This window comes from Desmodus rotundus, chromosome X (assembly GCF_022682495.2).
Source record: "Desmodus rotundus isolate HL8 chromosome X, HLdesRot8A.1, whole genome shotgun sequence".
Lineage (NCBI taxonomy): Eukaryota > Metazoa > Chordata > Mammalia > Chiroptera > Phyllostomidae > Desmodus > Desmodus rotundus.
The window spans coordinates 44,991,383-45,015,500 of NC_071400.1; the positions used below are offsets into that span (position 1 = coordinate 44,991,383).

At 37.0% G+C, this 24,118-nt stretch overlaps 1 protein-coding gene across 1 annotated transcript in view; it reads left to right on the plus strand.

The window, feature by feature from the left end:
• Positions 1 to 24,118, plus strand: part of DNAAF6 (dynein axonemal assembly factor 6) — a 74,348-nt gene that overhangs the window by 12,489 nt on the left and 37,741 nt on the right. Inside the window, exons 3-5 of the mRNA XM_024551574.3 lie at positions 2,475 to 2,547; positions 4,939 to 5,044; positions 9,741 to 9,837. Coding sequence (XP_024407342.1) covers positions 2,475 to 2,547; positions 4,939 to 5,044; positions 9,741 to 9,837 — 276 coding nt within the window. The remainder of the gene's footprint in view (positions 1 to 2,474; positions 2,548 to 4,938; positions 5,045 to 9,740; positions 9,838 to 24,118) is intronic.

The following is a 24,118-nucleotide window of genomic DNA, read 5'->3' on the forward strand; positions in this document are numbered from 1 at the left end:
GACAGGGGGAGGGTAAGAATAGTGTAGGAAGCCAAAGAACTTATAAGCATGACCCATGGACATGAACTCTAGGGAGGGAAGGTGGGAGGGAGGGGGTGGGCAGGATGGAATTGAGTGAAGGGGCGGAAATGGGACAACTGTAATAGCATAATCAATAAATATATATATATATTCTTCAAATATCAAAGAACACCTGAGAGGGACCAATGAAGTGGTTGCCACTATAATGATGGTGTAATATGTGTTAGGCATAGTTGAAAAAAGAAAGCTGTTCCTGTACTGGTGCATCAGGGCAGTCCTGTGGGGATATATATGCTTGTGCAGACTACGGCAAAATAACCTTGAACTTGTATGAAGACTTACAGTGGTTCAGCATATAGTTGATAGTATGAATTTGGATTTTCTGTTTAAATTTTCTAGTTCTATAATATGAAGTGGTGGGATAAATCAGTGTTTCATACCCACAGCAAATAAGTAAAAGATGAAATCAGGACTTTTTTAAAAGTATATTTTATTGATTATGCTATTACAGTTATCCTATTATTTTTTTCTCCTTTATTCCCCTCCATCCTGCACCCCCCACCCCCCAACAAGCATTCCCCTCCTTAGTTTATGTCCATGGGTCTTACATATATGTTCTGTGGCTTCTACATTTCCTATACTGTTCTTAACCTCCTCCTGTCTATTGTGTACAAATCAATTATGCTTTTTATTCCCTGTACCTTATCCCCCATCCTTCCCCTCTACCTCCCCACTGATGATCCTCCATGTGATCTCCATTTCTATGGTTCTGTTCCTGTTCTAGTCGTTTGCTTAGTTTGTTTTTGATTTTTTTTTTTTTTTTAGGTTCAGTTGTTGATAGTTCTGAGTTTGTTTTCATTTTGCTGTTCACAGTATTGATCTTTTTCTTAGATAAGACCCTTTAACATTTCATATAATAAGGGCTTGGTAATGATGAACACCTTTAACTATCTTATCTGGGAAGCACTTTATCTTCCCTTCCATTCTAAATGATAGCTTTGCTGGATAGAGTAATCTTGGATGTAGGTCCTTGCCTTTCATGACTTCAAATACTTCTTTCCAGTCCCTCTTGCCTATAAGGTTTCTTTTGAGAAGTCAGCTGATAGTCTTATGGGAACTCCTTTGTAGGTAGCTGTCTCCTTTTCTCTCGATGCTTTTAAGATACTATCCTTATCTTTAACCTTCTGTAATGTAATTATTATGTGCCTTGGTGCATGCTTCCCTGGGTCCAACTTCTCTGGGCCTTTATGAGCTTCCAGGACTTCCTGGAAGTCTATTTCCTTCACCAGATTGGGGAAGTTCTCCTTCATTATGTTTTCAAATCAGTTTTTAATGTCTTGCTCTTCTTCTTGTCCTTGTGGCACCCCTATAATTCAGATGTTGGTGCATTTAAAGTTGTCCCGGGGTTCCCAAGCCTCTCCTTATTGCTTTGAATTCTTGTTTCTTCATTATTTTCTGGCTGAATGTTTATTTTTTCCTTCTGCTTCAAATTGTTTATTTGAGTCCTGGTGTCCTTCCCTTCACTGTTGGTTCTCTTTATTTCACTTTGTATAGCCTTCACTTCTTCCTCTATTTTGTGACCAAATTCAACCAATTCTGTGAGCATCCTGATTACCAGTGTTTTGAACTCTGCATCTGATAAGTTGGCTATCCCTTCGCCGCTTTGTTCTTTTTCTGGAGTTTTGACCTATTCTTTCATTTGGGCCATATTTCTTTGTCTCAGTGCACCTGTTACGTTGTAAGGGGCAGAGCCTTATTTATTTGCCAGGCTGGGGCAACCCATGTCACTGTATTGTGGCACAGTCTGGTTGAACGTTTCTTCTTTAACTCCTTAGTTGTTGGACTTCTGTGCAGTTTGATTTTCTGGCAATTCTGGTTGTTTTTTGTTTTTAAATTTGTTGTTATCCTTCTTTTGGTTGGGCGAGGAAGCAGAGTGTTTCTACCTATGTCTCCATCTTGGCCAGGTGAAATCAGGACTTTTGAATGAGTCATTTGATGTCTAAATACTTAGACTCTATTTAATGGTTTGTTTTTGTTTCTATAAAACTTTCCCATACTTCTGTCTCCCATCTAACTGTGACCAGACATTGCCTATACCCAAAGGTGTTGATGCTCTTATATTAATATTTGGTTTTAACCTTCAAAGACATGAATGTAGTTCATTTCCCTGCCCCCAGGAATCCATAATTCACTGAGCTGGAACTGGGAGTTTAGACTGATTAAAGGTCAATTCTGCCTTAGAGTCTATTAAACCAAATACTTTTTGAAAGACAAGTAAAACACATTCAAAATAATACTTGACATCTGGCTCTCTGTTGTATAATAACTATAGGTAATTAAACTTAAATGCTCTATGAAATCTTATCTGGAAAGCATATCAAGTTTAAAGTATTACTGGTCACATACATTAAACAAGTAGTACAAAAAGTTGGGCTTTTTTCCTTCTCTCCCAGTTTAAATGTTCATCTGCGATTGGAGCTATTGGTCCTGGGCATATTGGACCACCAAAACAAGAAGAGCTTAAAGGTAAGTTATTTAATAGAGTATATGGGCCAAAATAAGTAGTACAATCTTTGGGAATAAAATTATAATGAGAATAATACTAACACTAGCACTTATTAAAGATGAACTCAGTTGTAGAAATGATGAGCAGTTATTTATATATAAAGATGCTGTTTTTACTCTACTGTTGCAGGTAAGTTGTTTTTCTAGTAATGGAAGTTAATTTTCCTTTAATTATTCATATTTTGGCATATTTCCTGAGATGGGAAGCCACCAGTCACGTGTAGTTAAGTAACTTACTACTTAGGATCTAGTTACCAAGATGTTTAGCTTCTTCACCTTTTACCCTGCTATATTCTGGCAGTTTCACAGAATTCATTCTTTATTTCATTCAATAAATATTTATTGAGAGCCTATTATGCATCAGGCAATATGATTATCTCTGAGAATACAGTAGAAATCAAAATAGAAGTGATCTCTGTTCCCAAGAAAACTACACAATTTTATCTTATATTGAACTGCTTATAAAATAAAGCCCATGGGGTAACTTTTTATAAGAGTCACAACTCCAATAACAAGTCCAATAACTATTTTGGATGTATTCCCAGTATTTTATCTTATATATTTTCATGGAGCTGAACATTTTATACATCTTAAAAATTATAGAAGGGTTGCCCTAGCTGGGTAGCTCAGTTGGTTTAAGTGTCAACCTGATATACCAAGGTTGTGGGTTCGATCCCTGGTCAGGGCACATACAAGAATTAACCAGTGAATGCATAAATAAGTGGAACAACATATTGGTATTTCTCTTTCTCTTTCTGTCTCTCTAAAATCAATTAATAAAAAAAAATTATAATAATGAAAAAATTATAGAAGGCTCTAATTCTGTTGGTCAAGATCACAGTTACCAGAAGGTAGGCATAGAAAGGAAATAAAGTCCTCTCACCAATTTAGCTAATTGTAAAAGATTTTATCTGAAAAAATGTTTTCAATAATGGATAAAATGAGGTCTGTGGGGATGATTTTTAAATTTTAGTTATTACTACTCAAGAGTATATTTACCTCATTCAAGAGATATTCACTCCATGGAAGACTAGTTAAATTTGGATGTAGTTCTGTGCTCTCTGTATTTCTGATAATGTTGGTCTAATAATCTCTCAGTTCTGAGAACAATGAGTAATATATAAAGCATTATGTATACAATCTATAATTAGGCTTTACAAAGCCCATGCTAGACAGAAGCAGATAAATTTTAAAGGTCAGCATAATTAAAAATCAGGTGAATTTAAGGAGGGATGCTTAAAATGACTCCAAGTAATGTTCTACACCTAATCTAACTGTCCATTTGCTGCCCTAATAGTTGGAACAAATGTAAGCTGTGTTTTATATGCCTATTTACTTTTAAATATTTTGAATTGAAATGTAAAGACTCAGGCACATGCTCAATTCTACATGAAGGATGAGTGACAGAGACTTTCTGTCTCTGATGGCTACATGAGGAAAAAAATGGATTCGAAAATTAACATTTTAAGTTTTTTAACTGATGGTGTATTTTAAAAATTATGCTTGAATGAAAAATGTATCAAACGGCTTTTATACAATAAAATACAATGCAAGATAAGACATTTGTACCTAAACCAAAAAGTGTGTGTTTGATTTGTTCTTTTATATAAAAATATTTACAAATGACTCTATTTGTTTCTTTGCAAATATATTTTATATTATATTAAACACAATGTTATTTTATATATTAAATATATTATATGTTATATAATATATTTAATTATATGTTATATAACATATAATATATTAAATATATTATATGTTCTATATGAGAGAGAAGGAGGGAGGGAGAGAGAGACTGGAAGATATACATGAGAATGATATCATTCATTATCTCCAGGCAGTTGGATTATAGATTATTTTATTTTCTTCTATTTCCTTAAATGTCTTTTCTAAATTTCCTACAATTATTATTATAACTCTACAATGTATTGGTTGTGTATTGATAAAAATATTTAATCAGTTGTTACTGATTTCACTCATATTCGGAATCTAACGAACAAACTGAACTAACAAGCAATACAGAGACAGACTTATAGACAGAGGGCAAGATGACAGCTAGAGGTGGGAGGGTAGGGGGTGGAGGGATTGAGCAAAAAGGAAAAAGACTCATGGACATGGACAACAAGTGTGGGGAGGGGAGTATAAGGTGCCTAAATGGTAATGGAAAAATATAATAAAGATTGTGCATCTTAAAAAAACAATCAGTTGTTACTAATTTAGATTGTTTCGGGTAAAAATAGAAAATACAAATAGGAAATGCTTTACTTTGTAATCCCCAACAGAGCATACAAGAGCAATTTTGAGGGGAAATGGGCAACAGCTTCAGCTTTCTCTTCCCTTTCTTTACAGTTATTCCTCAAACCAGTGATGAACCTAGCGAGGCCATTTGGAATCCAGAAGAAGTTCCAGAAGGAGCAGAGCACGCTGACATGTGGGATGCTAGAGAAATACCAGAGTAAGTCAAATGAAGCCAAGAATGTGTTTAGCGGTTTAAACTAGATGTGTCCTCTGATACCATCCTATTTTTGACAAGATTCATAAAGCGACTTATACCACGTGAAAGACAAAACTACAGTGACATAAGAAAGCATGTGTAACTGATGTTTTTTTTTTCCTTCTAAAGCAGAGACAAACAATAAAATGTAAGACCTTCCTTTCACTTATTATCTAACAAAAATGAAAAATACAGTCATTTTTGTTGTATATATTTAATGTCAGTTACTTATATAATGTAGAGCTAACAGTAAGAAAAAGCCTATTAAATTACAAACATTCATACAAACTAAATTATTATGCCATGTTTATATGTCAAAGATTTGCTTTTAATTACTCAATGTTCCACATTAACTATAACTATAAAACTGTGTCTGATGCCTCAAAAAAACTATAACCCTATGCTTCTGTCTTCTAAGTCAGTTCTGAAAATAGAAGCTGTCGGAGATGGCAGATAATTAACTGGAAAAAAGTATCCAGCTTTCAAATAAACAATGTCAAAAATTGTAACCTTTATAAAAGTCAAATGAGATTTTAAAACACTTCAGTCTGCATTTTAAGAATGAAGAGAGTAAATCTGTTATGTTTATACAGTATGCACACATCCATATGAAAGATAAGAATTAAGTCACTAGACTTCTGGCCAAGATGGAAGTGTAGGTAGATACACTGTGCCTCTTCGCACAACCAAAAGAAGGACAACAAATTTAAAAACAGAAAAACAACCAAAACTGACAGAAAATTGAATTGTATGGAAGTCTGACAACCAAGGAGTTAAAGAAGAAGAAACATTCATCCAGACAGGTAGGAGGGGCGGAGACAGGCAGCTGGTCAGAGAGGACTTGCGGCAAGGTAGCGGCTAGAGGACACAGCAGTCTCACTTTTGCATGCGGGCAGACTGGGAGGAACAATGGGGGAGCGAGATGGACCACACAATCCGGGGTTCCAGTGAAGGAAAATAGAGCCTCAAAGCCTCTGACTGAAAAAAAACTGTGGGGGTTGAGGCCACAGGAGAAACTCCCAGCCTCACAGGAGAGTTCATTGGAGGGACCCACAGGGTCCCAGAACATATATAAGCCCACCACCCAGGAATCAGCACCAGAAGAGCCCAATTTGCTTATGGGTAGCAGAGGAGGGGACTGGAAGCTGGCAGGGAGGTGAGTGGGCCTCATTGTAATCTCTTGGGCTCCTCCCCCACCTACAGCACCACAGCACAGCAGTGTGGGTTGCCCAACCCTGGTGAATACCTAAGACTCTGCCCAGTACTATGTAACAGGCACACTGAGACAAGAAAAAAATGGCCCAAATGAAAGAACACATCAAAGCTCCAGAAAAAATATATATAACTAAGTGACAAAGAGATAGCCATCCTATCAGATGCACAGTTCAAAACACTGGTAATCAGGATGCTCACATAATTGGTTGACTGTGGTCACAAAATAGAGGAAGAAGTGAAGGCTATACAAAGTGAAATAAAGAGTACCAACAATGAAGGGAAGGATTCCGAGACTCAAATCAACGATTTAAAGAAGAAATAAGCACTCAACAACAACAGAATGAAGAAACAAGAATTTTAAAAAATGAGGAGAAGCTTAGGAACCTCTGGAGCAACTTTAAACATTCCAACATTTGAATCTTACGGGTGCCAGAAGGAGAAGAGGAAGAGGAAGACCAAGAAATTGAAAACTGATTTGAAAACATAATGAAGGAGAACTTCACCAATCTGGTGAAGGAAATAGACTTCCAGGAAGTCCAGGAAGCTCAGAGAGTCCCAAAGAAGTTGGACCCAAGGAAGCACACACCAAGGCACATAATAATTACATTACACAAGATTAAAGATAAGGAGAGAATCTTAAAAGCAGCAAGAGAAAAGGAGACAGCTACCTACAAAGGAGTTCCCATAAGACTCTCGGCTGATTTCTGCAAAGAAAACTTCCAGGCAAGAGGAGGCTGGAAAGAAGTATTCACAGTCATGAAAGGCAAGGACCTACATCCAAGATTACTCTATCCAGCAAAGCTATCATTTAGAATGGAAGGGCAGATAAAGTGCTTCCCAGATAAGGTCAAGTTAAAGGAGTACATCATTACCAAGCCCTTATTATATGAAATGTTAAAGGGACTTATCTAAGAAAAAGAAGATCAAAATTATGAAGACTAAAATAACAACAAACACAACTATCAACAACTGAACCTAAAAAAAACAAAACCAACAACTAGAACAGAAACAGAATGACAGAAATGGAGATCATATGGATTGTTATCAGTGGGGAGAGAAAGCAGGGAGAATGAGGGAAAAGGTACAGGGAACAAGTAGCATAAATGGTAGGTAGAAAATAGACAGGGGGAGGGTAAGAATAGTGTAGGAAATGTAGATGCCAAAGAACTTATATATTTAACCATAGACATGAAGTGCTGCGGGGGGGGGGGGGGTGATGCATGTGGGAAGGGTTGTGCAGGGCAGAGGGGAATAAAGGGGGCAAAATGGGACAACTGTAATAGCATAATCAATAAAATATATTTTTAAAAAAGTCACTCATTTTTCATATTGTCTAATAAATGTCAAACATCCATATGTGGCAAGCCTGAAATTTGAGTAAATTTTCAATTTTTCTGTTTTTTCCTTTTTATTGAATGTACCTTGGTGATACTGGTTAACAAAATTATGCAGGTTTCAGGTGCACAATTCCACAAAACATGAGCTGTACACTGTATTGTGTGTTCACTGCCCCCCAAGTCAGGTCTCCTTCCATCTGCATTTATCCCCGCTATACCCTTCTCCACCTCCTCCCACACGCTCCCCCCAGCAATGACCACACTGTTGTCTGTGCCCATGAGTGTTTTCTCTTTTTTAATTTTTTGTTCAGTCCTCCACCACCCCACCAACCCCGTAATTCCCCCTGACAGCCTGCTCTCTATGAGTCTGTCTCTATTTTGCTTGTTAGTTCATTTATTCATTAGATTCCACATATGAGTGAAATCATATGGTACTTGTCTTTCTCTGACTGGCTTATTTCACTTAGTATAATAACACCTTTCTTGTTTGATGTTCTGTGGAAAGAACATCCATGAAAGCTTTACAGGAATAAGTAATTCAGTCAGGATATGAAGAAAATGTCTTTTGAAGATTTTTTAAAATCTTTATTTTCTTTCTTATGCAATTGTACTTCTAATATCCCAGTGGGTAAAGAGGGAAAAAATTGTTAAATGATGTGGACAGGGAGTTCACAAAAGAAGAATGATTAGTGGCCAAATAAAAAAATAATAAGGACCCAATATAAGTCCCTGGCCCAGAAATAAGCATTAGGGTATTTATTTTACAGTTTTAAAGTCAGATTTGATATTTGATTAGATTTAATGAATGAGAGGAAAGTGTCAAAAATGATGCTTGGGTGACAGGGTGAATAGCGGGGTGATTAATTTTAACCGGGAATGTAGATGGAGGGGAAGTGATGAGTTTGGTTTTGGGTGTGTGGATGGTGAGGTGCCTTTGGATCCAGGTAAATGCATATAGTAGGCAATAGGAAAATTTCTTCTGGAGATGAGAAGAGCAGCAGCAGCTAAAACAAATCTATTTGGGAGCCACTGGCATATGGATCAATACCTTTCTATTTTGTTTTAACCTGATTTTGTCTTTGTAAATACCTGGTAGAAGTTGTAGTCTATGGAGAAAAAAAATGCCCCACATCAAATAGCTACCTATTGTTCTTGTATAAACTCAGAGAAACCCTCTTTTCATTCTTGGTCATTCCTATTTGCTAGTGGTCAGAATTCAATGTAGTCCTTTAGTCTTCCTGTCCAGTGATTTTCCACTCTTCATTAGGGTAAATTAAATAGAAAAGATCATTTGTAAGTGTTTGCTTACTTCATTCCATGCAACATGATAGAGTACACTATGTCTGGATGCTTCCATAAGCCATCCTATCTCTAAGGGCCCAAATTTGGCGCCAAGGAAAGATTTGTGAATTGTCATGTGTGAGGAAAACCTTTCACTGAACTAAGAATCCTATAGGACTAGATTCTAAACATTATAGTGTAGCTGCGTTGACTACATTACCAGTGTTTCTATTATAGAATTTTAGAGATGGAAAAAATAGAGATCATTTAATTCAAACCCACCCTCTTCCATAAATTGTACAAATGTAGAAGCTGAGACTCCATGAGTTTGTGACTTGACCAAAGTCACATGGTTAATGACAGAAATGGTACCAAACCTGGACTTTCGAACTCTACATTGTCGTTTAAATTTGTCAGTGGCAAGTTTCTATCTGTCCATCAAACCCTGTGTTATGGGCCCACTATTTTTCTGAGCCATTGTTTTCCTGGAAAGGACCTTCATTTTTTCTTCTACATTGAATCTTATGAGACTCTTATTAGAAGTTTTCTCAATACATTTTATAGCTCTAAAACAGTTAAGCTTAATTTTAGAAAAGAAGTATATATGATACAAATCCTGCTTTACAGAGTTAGGCATTTTTGACTGAATTTCTAGATTTCTATTTCTTTATGTTCCACTATATGCCTGAAAAAACCGTAAGAATTTTATTTACTTAGTCATTTTATTTTTATTGTAATGTCATGTTCTCATAAGTTTCTAGTTTTCTACTCTATGACAGGAAATTTCTCTTTCATTTGAGTTTCTATATCAATGACTTTTTCAGGTATGATATTATATACAAACAGCAGGTGGGAACTGAGGATATATTCCTAGGATTGACAAAAAAGGACACTTCAACAGCATGTTGTGAGGATCTAGTGGTAAGCTTCTCTCCCTTCCCCATTTCATGACCATTATAGCTAAATCGACTGCCTGTTGTATACGTAACACTGTAGGCAAGTCTGTAAACTCTTTAAAAATATTGGTTGATATGTTTTAAGTACTAAGGGAATAATGGGACAGTTTAAATTTGGTAAATATGCACAAAGTAAACTAACCTTACATATGTGGGTAAGATTTATAAATAAATATAATAGAATCATATGATATAATATACTATTTCTAGTCCTATTAAACAGTCCAATCTGATTGTACTGAATTACTTTCATTCTACTTCTGTTTCATGCATGCCATCTGAATGGTTAGTAATGTGTCATGAGTTGACAGGCAATGAGAATGAAATATTTCCTTCCCTAAATCTGTTTTCTTTCTTATGTCTATTTCTTTTGATGACTTGGTTTACATTGGGAAATTTAAAAAGGATTTTTTTTCTTAATATTTGGAACTTCTGATTTTAAAACTCTAAACAGATTATCTAAAAAAAAGACATCTAAAGTGTCACTTGGCTTCCTAATCTGAATGGCACTACAGCATATTGGATAGCATCCTTTGCCAAGCCACCATTTCTGTATAATTACAATGCAGCACCAACAATATCAATAGAATACACCTTATTTTTGCTTATTTGAGCCTCGTGATCATTTTTGTTGGCAAGTCTATGTCTAATGAGAAGTGTAGAATACAACCCATTTTGACAATATACACTAGCAATTCTGGTGCTAAGAATTTATTTTTTGAGATCTGAGGCTGTGCATCTATTTTTCCCCCTCCCTCTCTTACAATACAGTATGGTATAGAGTACTGAGGTGTCCACAGGAGATGATTAATATTTTTCCTTAAGCAAATGACGAATAGAACCTCTCTTTGGCATGAAATTCAGTTTTTCTGTCATTAGCAAGATCTAACACATTCAATTGAATCAAGTGAAATAATGGGAATAGTGACTTTAAGTACCTCAAGAGATTTTTCAAACTCCAATGAGTTAAGGTTTCAAGTGATCTTGAAATAATTAGCTCCCAGGGTTTTAGCAGTAATATTCAAATTCCTCTCTTTTAAATTACTGTAAAATTATGTTTTTGATGTCTAATATTAAGGATTGCTTTAAACACTGGAGAAATTCTAGGCCCTAAATAAATAAAACTGTTGTGGGCCTTTCCATTTCTCTTATGCAAATTGCCACTAGTATTGATAAAGGTATACTGAATGATGCATCTTGGAAACTAAATCACACCTCAGAATGGGAACATACAATCTAAAACTCAAAAGTATACAGAAGTAGACTTGATACCTCCCTCCAATGAACTTATAATTAACCCAGGAGACATAAATGTCTTGTTTTATTATTAACAATTAAACTCAGTGTTGACAATTGTATGTCTACCAGCACTTCAGAGGGTTTGTATAAGGAATGAACACCACTGGATGGCCGCAGCAAATGAAGCATTTGTTGGTGTTATGGCACTTTACCACATTCATTATATTGTTCTTTTTTCCTTCTTCCTTTTTATATATTCAATCTTTTGAAATAGTGAATACTACTATGTACCAGGCACTGTCCTAAGTACTAGGGATACAGAGATAAATAAGAAACAGTCAATTACACCCAAGGAACTTCCTGTAAAGGAGATAGACACCTAACAAATCACTGCAGTTCAATATGGTCAGTATACGTTTAGAGGGATATGTCAGGTACACAGTGACATAAAGCAGAAAGGGATCAACTCTATTTGGGTGGGTAGGATTTCTACAGTGGACAACATTTAAAGAAAGACATTCTAAGTAGAGGTACGTGGAATGGTAACCAGGCATGAAATAGCATGGCCTATTTGAGTAAGAAGTGACTATAACAAGAATAAAAGAATAATTGTGGATAGTGGTGTATTGATAAGCTGACTCTCAAAAAAGAAAAAAATCCCTCATTTGTAGCTTGAATTTTTTTTATTCCTTAGACATATTAATGATGACAGCCACTGTCATTGCTTAACCCCACAGGTAAGACACAGACTAAAAAGGTAGTTGACACTACCTCAAGTATTTCTTGCTCAAATTTACAAGCTTATTATTCCTGTTGATCATATGTCATTTCCTTAAATCTAAGACTTCATCAAATTGCAAATGTGGCATTTATTTAATAATAAAGGAAAATAGGTATGCTACCACATTAAATGTACACATTGATTGTGTGATACATCTCCATATCAGAAATATTAAAATTCAGGGGAAATTGCACCTTATAATTGACTAAATATGTTATTTGGGTCCTGGACCTGGTGTACATGTAACAGTTCAACCCAGAGACTAAGAAAAGGACATCTTTCAAGCTGAGGAAGCTTTAATAGTAGTACAATCTGTTTATGTACAATGAGTGATTTGCAGTTTAAAAATTTATGAGGATCACCCTGTCTTTTACCCTTCCCAAACTCCAAATAAGAAAGCAAGATATGAGTCCTAAATAAAGCAATTACACTAAACAAAATTCTGCATTAGTAATATGTATATCTTCAGCAAGCCTTCCATTCTTTCCATCAAACCCCAATCCAAAGAGCTCCATTATCCAAGTTCTGCCTGCTGCTCTACTCCCGAATTTGTAGCTAACAAACTTCCCTTGCCTTAATATATACATAGGCATTTTCGTTTCAAATAAAAATTGTGCATATTTGAAATGTACAATATAATTATTTGATATACATAGAGAAATGATTACTACAGTCAAGCCATTAACACATCATCTAACATAGGTACCATTCATGTGTGTGTGTGGTGAGAGTGCCTGAAATCTACTTTCTTAGCAAATTCTCAGTATTCAATACAGTATTACTAACTACAGTCATTATGCTGTACGTTAATTTTAGAGCTAGAGTTAGGCCAGTGGTTTGCAGGTTTGTTTTGTTTTGCCTTGTTTTTAGCTGCCATTTTCTTCAAGTAAAATTCTCTAAGAAAGCCCAACATAAAATACATAAAAGTACCATCATCTTTGTTAAAAGGTTACTATCACCCATGAGGCAGCTCCTAGGAGAAAAAACTGGGGTTCCTTGGAACATAAAAGATGATAATCTAGCCTTTCTTCCTTATATTACAGTTCACTTCAGAAAATAAGGTCAAGCTTACAAGGTATAAAATACTCATATAAATTAATGGAAAAACAATAAAGGAAATAGACGGCGTTTTTCTCCTACATGACATGTCTATGTTTTTCTTTAAAGCTCATAAGTAGAATACCCCTATCTTGTTTTGTTTTGTTTTATTTTTGCTTTGGTTATAATGGGTTTGATATTTATCCTTGACTATACATGATTGAATAATATTTATCATTGTTTGCTATATCTTTTGAAAATTCACTTACTATAGACCAGACACTCAATATATATAGAGTTGAAAAAAATTGATGTTTCTCCTTCTCCCAAGGAGCTTACTATCAGGAGATCCAGCAGGCCATGAGCAACAGCACAGTCCTTCATTGATCCATGCAATAAGGAAACAATACAATCAAATGGGTATAGATTATTACTTACACAGACAGCATAAATAAGATCAGCACAGTGTCAGCTCTTAATATTCCTTTGCCCCATAGGGTAACATCAAACTAAAAGGGCCAGATGACATGACATGAGCAACGTGGAACTTTGCTGCTGAAGAGTTCACTCTAGACTGCAACTAAACTATTTTATAGCCAGCATGTATACCCAAGGTTTGGGGTGGGGAGCAGGAAAGTCCTATGCCTCACTGTAACCAGGGAGTAAGATGAAAATCTGCCTTGTGGTAGCCTTCTGCAAGATAGGGAGCCTCCCACAAGGAAGGAAGACAGATAAAAAAAGAGCCTTGAAGCAACTCCTCACAAGACTGCCTATCTTTCCACTTGGAAGAGAATCACTGTATGTTCTGCTAAGACCTGGGGTGGACCACAATTTAGCCTTGCCTACATAGCCTATGTAAATAGTGCAAGGTCACCAAAATATCAGAGTAAAGCCATTTTAATACATTTATAGTCTATGAGTAAAAGTGGGGTTTTTTTTTCTGGTTATTTTCACTTAATACAATAAGAATAACAAATAATTTATATAATGCTTACTAGAAGCCAGGAATTTCTCTAAGAACTTTGTGCATAGTAACTCTTCAATCCCCACACCAAAACTCTATGAAATCAGTGCTATTATCCCCATTTTACTGATGAGGTTACTGAAGCACAAAGAAGAAACTTGCATAAGGTCAAACATTTAGAATCTGGAAGAACTACAATTTTCACTCAGGCAATTTGAATTTGATAGATGAGGAAGACCAAGATCACTTCATAATACAAGTGGCATCTTACTTGCACATTTTTTATTATAAATCCTATTTTTTGCATTGTTGTTCAAGTACAGTTGTCTCCATTTTCACCCCACATCTCTCCCCTGCCCCACCAACCCCCACTGCCCACCCTTAATCCTAGCCCCCTTTGGTTTGTCCATGGGTCCTTTAAACATGTTCCTTGATGACCCTTCCCCTTTTCCCCCCCATTGTCCCCGTCCCCACTCCCCACTGGTCACTGTCAGCTTGTTCTTTACTTCCATGTCTCTGATTATATTTTGCTTGCTTGTTTGTTTTGTTGATTAGGTTCCATTAATAGGTGACATAATATGGTAATTGTCTATTGCCTCCTGGCTTACTTCACTTAGCATAAATGTCGCCAGTTCCATGTACGCTATCCTGAAGCGTAGGGGCTCCTTCTTTCTTTCTGCTACATAGTATTCTATTGTGTAAATAAATGTACCATAGTTTTTTGAACCACTCAGTTATTCGTGGGCACTAGGTTGCTTTCAGCACCTGGCTATTATAAGTTATGCTGCTATGAACATTGGGGTGCTTAGGTTCTTTTGAATTGGTATTTCAGGGTTCTTAGGGTATAATCCAAGCAGTGGAATTGCCAGGTCAAAAGGCAGTTCCATTTTTAGTTTTCTGAGGAAATTCCATACTGTTTTCCACAGTGGCTGCACCAGTCTGCATTCCCACCAACAGTGCACTAGGGTTCCCTTTTCAATACATCCTCTCCAACACTTGTTGTTTGTTGATTTGTTTATGATGGTCATTCTCACTGGTATGAAGTGCTATCTCATTGTGGTTTTCATTTGCATCTCTCTGATGGCTCGAGCAACTGAGCATCCTTTCATATGTCTCTGGGCCCTCTGTATGTCCTCCATAGAGAAGTGGTCAGGTCCTTTGCCCATTTGCTTAATTGGGATGTTTGTCTTCCTAGAGTGGAATCATGTAAGTTCTTTTTTTTTTCTATCCTCAAAAATCTTATATAAATTTTTTAGCTTTTTAAAAATTATATGTTATTGATTATACTATTACAGTAGTCCCATTTTCCTCCTGTTTATTCCCCTCCACCCTGCACCACACCTACCACCCACATTTCCCTCACCCCTTAGTTCATGTCCATGTGCTGTAGATATAAGTTCTTTGGCTTCTCCATTTCCAATACTATTATTAACCTCCTGCTGTCTATTTTGTACCTACTGAGTTTTTTAATATTTTGGAGATAAGACCATTCTCTGAAGTATCATTAGCAAATATATATTTCCCATACAGTTGGATCCCTTTAAAATTTGCTGATATTTTCCTTAGCCATACAGAAGCCTTTTTATTTTGATGAAGTCCCATTTGTTTATTCTTTCCTTTATATCCCTTGCTCCAGAGGACATACCAGTGAAAATATTGCTGCATGGAATATCTGAGATTTTCCTGCCTATGTTCTCCTCTAGGATGTTTATAATGTTGTAACTTATATTTAAGTTTCTATTATATTTTATCCACTTTGAGTTTATTTTTGTGTATGGTGTAAGTTCTTGGTCGAGTTTCATTTTTTTGCATGCAGCTGTCCAGGTCTCCCAATATCATTTGCTGAAGAGGCTATTTTTACTCCATTTTAAGCTTCTGTCCCTTTGTCCAATATTAATGACCATAGAGACATGGATTTCTTTCTGGATTCTCTGTTCTGTTCCATTGATCTATGAGTCTGTTCTTATACCAGTACCACGCTGTTTTGATTATAGTGGCCTTGTAATATAGTTTGATATCAAGTATTGTGATCCTTCTTAACTTGGACATTTTGATGATGTTTATTCTTCCAAGCCATGAATGTAGTATATGCTGCCATTTAATTGTGTCTTCCTTATTTTCTTTCTTCAGTGTCCTGTAGTTTTCTGAGTACAAGTCTTTTACCACCTTGGTTAGGTTTATTCTTTGGTACATTATTTTTATAGTTTCTATAGCAAATTGGACTTTTTCCCCTCATTTCTGTTTCTTGTGTTTCATTGTTGGTATACAAAAATGCCTTTGATTTCTGAATATTGACTTCATATCCCACTGTTTTGCCAAATTCACTTATTAGGCCCAGTAGGGTTTGTGTGTGTGTGTGTGTGTGTGTGTGTGTGTGGAGTCTATAGGGTTTTCTACATACACTATCATGTCCTCTACAAACAATGATAGTTTTACTTCCTCCTTTCCATTTTGAATGCCTTTTATTTGTTTATCTTGTCTGATTTCTATGGCTAGGGCTTGAAATACTATGTTGAAATACAAGTGAAAGTGGACATCCTTGTCTTGTGCCTGATCTTTGGGAAAGATTTTAGTTTTTTCCCATTGAGTATGATGTTGGCTGTAGGTTTCTTGTATATGGTCTTTATTTTGTTGAGGTGCACACCCTCTACTTCTACTTTGTTCAGTGTTTTTATCATAAATGGGTGCTGTACCTTATCAAATGCTTTTTCAGCATCTATTGATATGATCATGTGGTTTTTGTCTTTTACAATGTTTATATGATGATACATTTATTGAGTTGCAAATATCATACCAACTTGTATCCCTGGGATGAATATTACTTGATCATGATGCATGATCTTTTTAATGTATTGCTGGTTGTGGTTTGCCAAGATTTTGTTAAGGGTTTCAGTGTCCTTGTTCATCAGTGATACAGGCCTGACATTTTCTTTCTTTGTTATGTCTTTACCTGGCTTTGGGATTAGAATGATGCTGGCCCCACAGAAAGAGTTTGGGAGTCATCCCCCTTCTTGAATTTTTTGGACTAATCTGTGAAGGATACGGGTTATCTCTTCCTTAAATGTTTTGTAAAATTCTCCTGTGAAACTGTCTGGTCCAGGATGGTTATTGTTTCATGAGTTTTTTTATTATTGCTTCAATTACACCAGTTCTTATTGGTCTGTCCAGGCTTTCTGCTTCTTCTTCATTCAGTTTTGGAAGATTATACTTTTCTAGAAATTTGTCTATTTCCCCTAGGTATTCAAATTAATTGGCATATAGATGTTCATAGTAATTTCTTACAAGCCTTCGCATTTCTGTGGTATCAATTGTAATCTCTCTTCTTTCATTTTTGATTTTGTTTATTTTGGCCCTCTCTGTTTTTTTCTTGATGAGTCGGCTTGAAAGCTTGTCAGTTTTGTTTATCTTTTCAAAGAACCAGCTCCTTGATTTTTTGATCTTTTGAATTATTCTTTTACTCTCTATGTCATTTAATTCTGCCCTGACCTTGGTTATTTCCTTCCTTCTACTTGCTCTGGGCTTTGTTGTTGTTCCTACTGTTCCTGTAGATGTAGGGTTAAGTTGTTTATTTGAAATGTTTCTATCTTTTTTAGGTAGGCCTGTATAGCAATAAACTTCAATGTCAGGACTGCCATCACTGTGTCCCATAGGTTTTGGACTGTTGTGTATTCATTTTCATTTGTTTCTAGAAGTTTTTTTTATTTCTTTCTTCATCTCATTGTTAACCCATTCATGATTTAATATGGTGCTATTATAAATCTCCATGTATTTGAATGAGTGAGTTTTTTCCTTGAGGTTGGTTTCTAGTTTTAAGCCCTAGTGGTCTGAGAACATGCTTGATATGATTTCAATTTTCTTGAATTTTTTGAGGCTTGTTTTATGTCCCACCATGTGGTCTGTCTTTGAAAATATTCCATGTGCATTTGAAAAGAATGTGTATTTTGCTTCTTTGGGGCAAATGGTTCTGTATATATCAGTTTAGTACATTTGATCTAGGGCATTGTTCAATGCCACAATGTTCTTGTTGATATTTTGTTTGGAAGATTTATCCATTGTTGACAGTAGGGTGATAATATTCCCTACTATAAGGGTGTTGCTGTCTATCTTTTTCTTGAAGTCCTCCAAGATTTTCCTTATATATTTGGGTGCTCCTATGTTGGGTGCATATATATTTAAATGCTTATGTCTTCTTGATGGATTCTTCCATTCAGTATTATGAAGTATCCTTCTGGGTCTCTTTTTATGGCCTTTGGTTTGAAGTCTATTTTGTGTGATATAAGTATTGCTACCCTGGCTTTTTTTTTTCCTTTACATTTGCTTGGAATATTTTTTTCAAACCTTTCACTTTCAGTCTGTGTAGGTCTTTTGTTCTGAGGTGGGTCCGTTTTAGGCACCATATTTGCAAGTCATGTTTTCTCATCCATTCAGGTACCCTGTGTCTTGATATTGGAGCAATTAATCCATTTACATTTAATGTTATTATTGATAGGTACTTATTCATTTCCCCCCCTTTGTACCTGTGTTCCTCTCTCTCTCACTATTTTTCATCCTCTTCTTAAAGTCCCTTTAGCATATCTTGCTGTCTTGATTTGGTGGAGGTATATTCTTTTAACCTTCTTTTATCTGGGAAACTCATATTTTGCCTTCCATTTTATTTGAGAGCCTTGCTGGGTAGACTAGTCTTGGCTACCGGCCTTTGCTTTTCATAACTTGGAATATTTCTTGACATTACCTTCTGGCTTGTAGTGTTTCTGTTGAGAGGTCAGCTTCTAGCCTTTTTGGAGCTCCCTTGTATGTTACTTCCTGTGTCTCCCTTGCTGCCTTTAACTTTCTCTCTTTGTCTTTCAAATTTTGCATTTTAATTACAATGTGTCTTAGAGTAGGCCTCTTTGGATTCATCTTGATTGGAATCATCTGTGCTTCCTGAACTTGCATGGCTTTTCCCCTCTCTAGGTTAGGGAAGTTATCTGTCATTGCTTTTTTAAACAAATGTTCTATCCCTTCCTCCTTTTCTTCTCTTTCTGGTATTCCTATGATTCAAATGTTGTTGTGTTTCATGTCCTGCAGTTCCCTTAAGCTATCTTCATATTTTTTTTAGTATTTTTTCCTGCTATGCCTGGGTATTTGTTTGTACCTTGTCTTCCAGCTCACTAATTCGGTTCTCTCCTTCATCCAGTCTGCTTGTAATTCCCTCTAGAGTATTTTTATTTCAGATATTGTGTTCTTCATTTCTTCCTGGCTCTTGTTTATAGTTTCTATTTTCTTTTTCATACTGTTGTAGTTCCCACTCAGTTCCCTGTAGTTGCCAGTCAGTCCTCGATCATCCTTATAACCATTCATTTGAATTCTATATCAGATGGTTTTCTTGGTTTCATTTCATTTAGCTCTTTTACTGGGGAATCTTCCATTCCTTTTGATTGTGGGTTCTTTCTTTGTCTCCCCATTTTAGGTGCCTGTTTTTGTTTGTTTCTGTGATTCCAGATGCTCTGCTTTGCCAGCTGTCTTCATAGGGTGAACTTCTGTGGTAGAGGTTCTGTGGGATTCAGTGATATGTACTCTTTAATCTCCTTGTTTGGTTGCTCTAGGGTTGCCCTTTTTATGTTTGTGTGGGTTCTCTTGTTGTACTGGGGCTTTACCTGTTGGTGGGTTCTTTTTTGATGGGTTCTTCCTTCCAGTGAGTTTACTGCTATTTTCAACTCCCACCTTGTCTTGTAGGCTGTTGTCCCATTGTTGGTTAACAAAGAGGTATTACCAGACAACCAAACTGACACTAGCAAAAAGTTACTACATCCCCTTACTACAACAGCCATCTCCACTGCATTTGAACTAAGATTAGTAAAGGTGAAGATAGATTGTGGATATTATAAGATATGACAAAGGGAGTAGGATATGACTAAAAAGGGAGAAAATGTTATTGTGTGGTAAGAGGGAGGAGAATTGATAAGAGTTGAGATAGAACAGAACTGTGGTGAAGAAAGGGAGACAGCAAAATTTACAATGTAAGTAAAACACGAAAGGGCAATGGGAGCAATGTGGTAAAAGGAGGAAAGAATATACCATGCCACAGGTGGCAAACACAAGGCTCATGGGCCGAATTTGGCCCTCCACCTTGTTTTATCCAGCCTGGCACCTTGTTCCTACCCAGAAGCAGCACCATGCTCTCGCTTAACTGTTAAGGAGTAGTTACATTTATACAGTCCTAAAATTACATTTGGCCCTTTTAAGGCAACCAGGAGGCTGATGTGGTCCCTGGTGAAAATGAGTTTGACACCCCTGTACTATGAAGTTTGAAGTAAATTTGAAAAGGTACTGGACCAAAGGGAGCAAAATTTCCAAAAACCAGAGCAAAGTCAATAGCATTGATGGTTGAATGAAGTTTAATAAAGGTGGAATGGGAATGAGAATGTTGTAGAGAAGCAAAAAGTGAATATGAGATATCTACAGGAAAGAAAAATAATTATGAGAGAATGGGCGGAACAAATTAATAAGAATAAGGAGTAAAACCCAGGTTGAGAGAGTAGAAATAAAGAAAAAAAAGAAAAAAGAGGGAGACAGAAAAGAATGAAATAAAATCCTTAGTCAACTGATTGTGGGCAGGGTGAAGGCAAAATAGAGTAAGACAGCAGGAGAGTACTCTGTGGCATTTAAAGTACAAACAAGTAGTTAACAAATAGGAGTTCCTTCGGAGAACTACAGCAATGCCCATGTATTTCACCCCCAACTAGCCACTGTTTAAAAACATTGAAAAAGAAAGACTGTTATTAGAAGGGAAAAAGAAAGTGAGCTGACTTAAGAAATAAGAGTGCTTATGTGAGGTTAGATGGAGAAATAGTGAGAGTAAGAGATAGAAACTTGATGTAGTATGAGAAAATAAAGTTAACCATGACAGTAATAAAGCTCAGGAAGATGACAAAATGGATTAAGACCAGGAAAGGTGCTGTGTGGGATTTGGAATAACAATAGAATGATAAGAAATATATAATCTGGCCCTGGATGGTATGGTTCAGTGGATTGAGTGCTGGTCTATAAACCAAGGAGTCACTGGTCCTAATCCCAGTCAGGGTACATCCCTGAGTTGTGGGCCAGGTCCCCAGTGGGGGGCACATGAGAGGCAACCACACATTGATGTTTCTCTCCCTCTTTCTCCCTTCCTTCCCCTCTCTCTAAAATTAAATAAAATCTTTAAAAAAACACAAATATATAATCTGAATAAAAAGAATAAAATGTAAAAGACTAAGAGTACTGCGTTGTTTGGAATATGAGTGAAGTTAAAGAAGAAAAATTAAAATGCAATATGAAAGAGAGAATAAAAAATCAAACAATAAAAACTAACAAAACAACAAATCTAAGTAAACAGAGAGAAGAGAAATTTAAAATATGCAAGTTCTGAAAGATAGCAAAGTGAAATTTGCCTCAGTTGTTGGTGTTCACCTTCTGACTTCTTTCTGGATCCCTCTCTGGTTTTCTTGCAGCTCCAGGTCTTACTGTCTTACGCTTGGAAAAAAACCAAAAAACAAAAGCCTCCTGCTGATTTTATACCCACCAAACCAGTTTTGCAGGTTTTTCAGGATCCTGCAGGCAAAGGGGTGCTGAGCTATGGGTTTTTTTCCCCCTTTCTTGTGGTTTCCCAAGGATGGGGACTCAGTCTAAGCTACAATATAATTGGAGGTGCCCAGTTTCCAGCCCTCACCCTCAGAGCGCTGTGCAGCCTGCACTGTCCACTCTGTGCATATTCGCCAGGCCAGCGCCAATAGTCCACTTTATTTTGTGACCCTTTAATCAATCTGTCAGGTGCACCACTGAGTGGGAGCAAATTGTGCCCCCTTCCTCCCTCTTTTTTGGCCTGGCTGCATGAAGTCCCTGCAAGATGGCTCAGTTCCGCTATTGAAGAAGTCTCTCTAGGAGCTGCTGCCTCTCCAAGCTCCTGCTGCCCCTGTTTGATCAATCTGTGAGGTGCCCTGAGTTGGAGCAAATCGGGCCCCCACTTCTCCCTCTTGCAGGCTGGGTCACTGCTCACACGCAGTTCCTGCCTGAGTGAGGTCCCCACATGGCTGCTCAGTTCTTTTTTTTTGAGAAGTCCCCTTGGGTGTAGCGTGACGTTCCTAACAAGTGCTTGGCTTTCCACACAGTCCAACTCTCTGACCAGTCCGGAGTTTATCTGAGTCACTACCAGTCTTGGTCCATCTTTTCTCCAGGCTCCTCAATTTCTCTGGTACTGTCCCAGCCTGCGATCGCCACCCCAGCTGGGTATGCCACTGGCAATGTGTCATTTACTGCCTTTTTAACCCCCAGTGACTTTACCTGTCCAGGTCTCTCTGCTGGTGTGGGTTTGGGACTCCCTTTCTCTGGGAGAGGAGGGAGCCTCTTGGTGGCTATCACTGACCTAGCCCTCCTCCAATGCTCCTTTGGCCGCCTCTCCAGCACATGGCCCAGGGACTTACAAAATCTCCTTACCACCCATTTTTATGTGTCCTCTGCCCGTTTTGGCTTCCAAACATCATATCAGCTGGAATTCTGTTGGCTGTTCACTCTTTTCTTCGGAAGATCAGCTAGGTGTCCCAGTTGGGTGCAGGAGCAAGTGGGCTCAGCTCTCACCCATATCACTGCCATCTTCATCTCTTTGACTTGCACATTTGAAGGACATAACAGTTTGTCAGGGTGGAAAACTGGTCTAAGCAGAGTGAACAGCATGATCAAATGTATAGTTCTTTGGAAGTAAATGACATATTCGACCACTATTTGGCATTTTTTTGAGCCTCAGAATGTATGCAGTAATAAAATATAAAACAGAATAGGCAGCTTATAGCTAGTTATAAAAGCCCTTGAATATCATATCATGTGCTATGGACTGAATCGTGCCCACCCCAATTCAGTATCCCCTAGTGTAATGGTATTCAGAGATAGAGCCTTTGGTAAGTAATTATGTTTAGGAGAGGTTATGAGGGTGGGGCTCTCAGGATGATATCAGTGTCTTCATATGAAAATACACAAGAGAGCTTGCTCTACTTGCTATCTCATCCTGCCTCATGAGCATACAGTGAGAAGGTGGCCATCCACAAGCTCTCACTAGAAACCAACCATGCTGGCATGTCTGGCATGCTCAGAATTCCCATCTATAGTATTTTGTTATGGCAGCCTGAGTGACTAACACACCATGAAATTTGGACTTTATCTTGTGGGCATTAGAGTTATTAAATGTTTTAAAGCAAGTGAGTTAAATAATTAGTTGCACATTTCAGAACAACTCTACTGGCAGATTATGGTGAAGAATTCAGTGGAGATTATGCTAAGAGATAAGTGTGAGTTTTGAAGACTGATAGAAAAATCAGATGACAGACTATTGCACTAGTTCAGGTGGGAGAAGTAAAAGAACTAAGATTATGGCAAGGGAGATAGAAAAGAATGGCTTCAGCAGAGATTTTAAAGTAGCATTGATATGATTTAGAAACTTGTCAAATGTGATTTGTGAAGGAAAAACAGGAGTCAGATTTCTAGCTTAGGTGACTAGGTGAATGGTGATGGCATTAATCAAGGTATGAAATGTAAAGTGGTTTATCTTTGGATGGTTGTCTCAAAGTTGGTTTGCATTTCTTCTTACTCAGAGTTTTCCACATTTTTTACAATTACTATCTATTACTTTTGGAATGACAATCACCAAAGGGTGTTTTTGTTTGTGTTGTAGAGATCAGATATGGAAGGCAAAAGAAGGAAGGCAAAGCTCTAGGGAAAATAATAAGTTTGGGTCGTATTGAGTTTGAACTACCTGTAGGAAATTATGTTGCAAGTGTCTACTAGGTTGTTAGAAATACAAATCTATGTGGAACTCAAAGATAGGAACTGGAGATGTTGATTCTCAGAATTTGTGTTTACCCTCTCCAAGGATTAGAATATTTCCATAGAGTGATGGCTTTGAATTGGACTTGGAATGAGTTAGAACTGATTTCAGGTAGCATGTGTGTGCTTGGAGAGGAGGAGTTGTTGATGGGGATACTAGGAAACTTGCAGAAATGGGATGAACTAGGAGGGTCACTTGCAGATAGCTTGATACTTTTTTTTTTTTTTGAGCTTCAGTGGATACATAACCTTTTGGTGCTCCTACTTTAATGGATCCATATTGATTAGGGGACACTTTGATGTGACCTAAGAAACAAGTCATTAAGCTGGGTTTTTATTTTTCATCGTCACCTCCTCACTGAGATATGAACCTTACTCTATCTATAAATC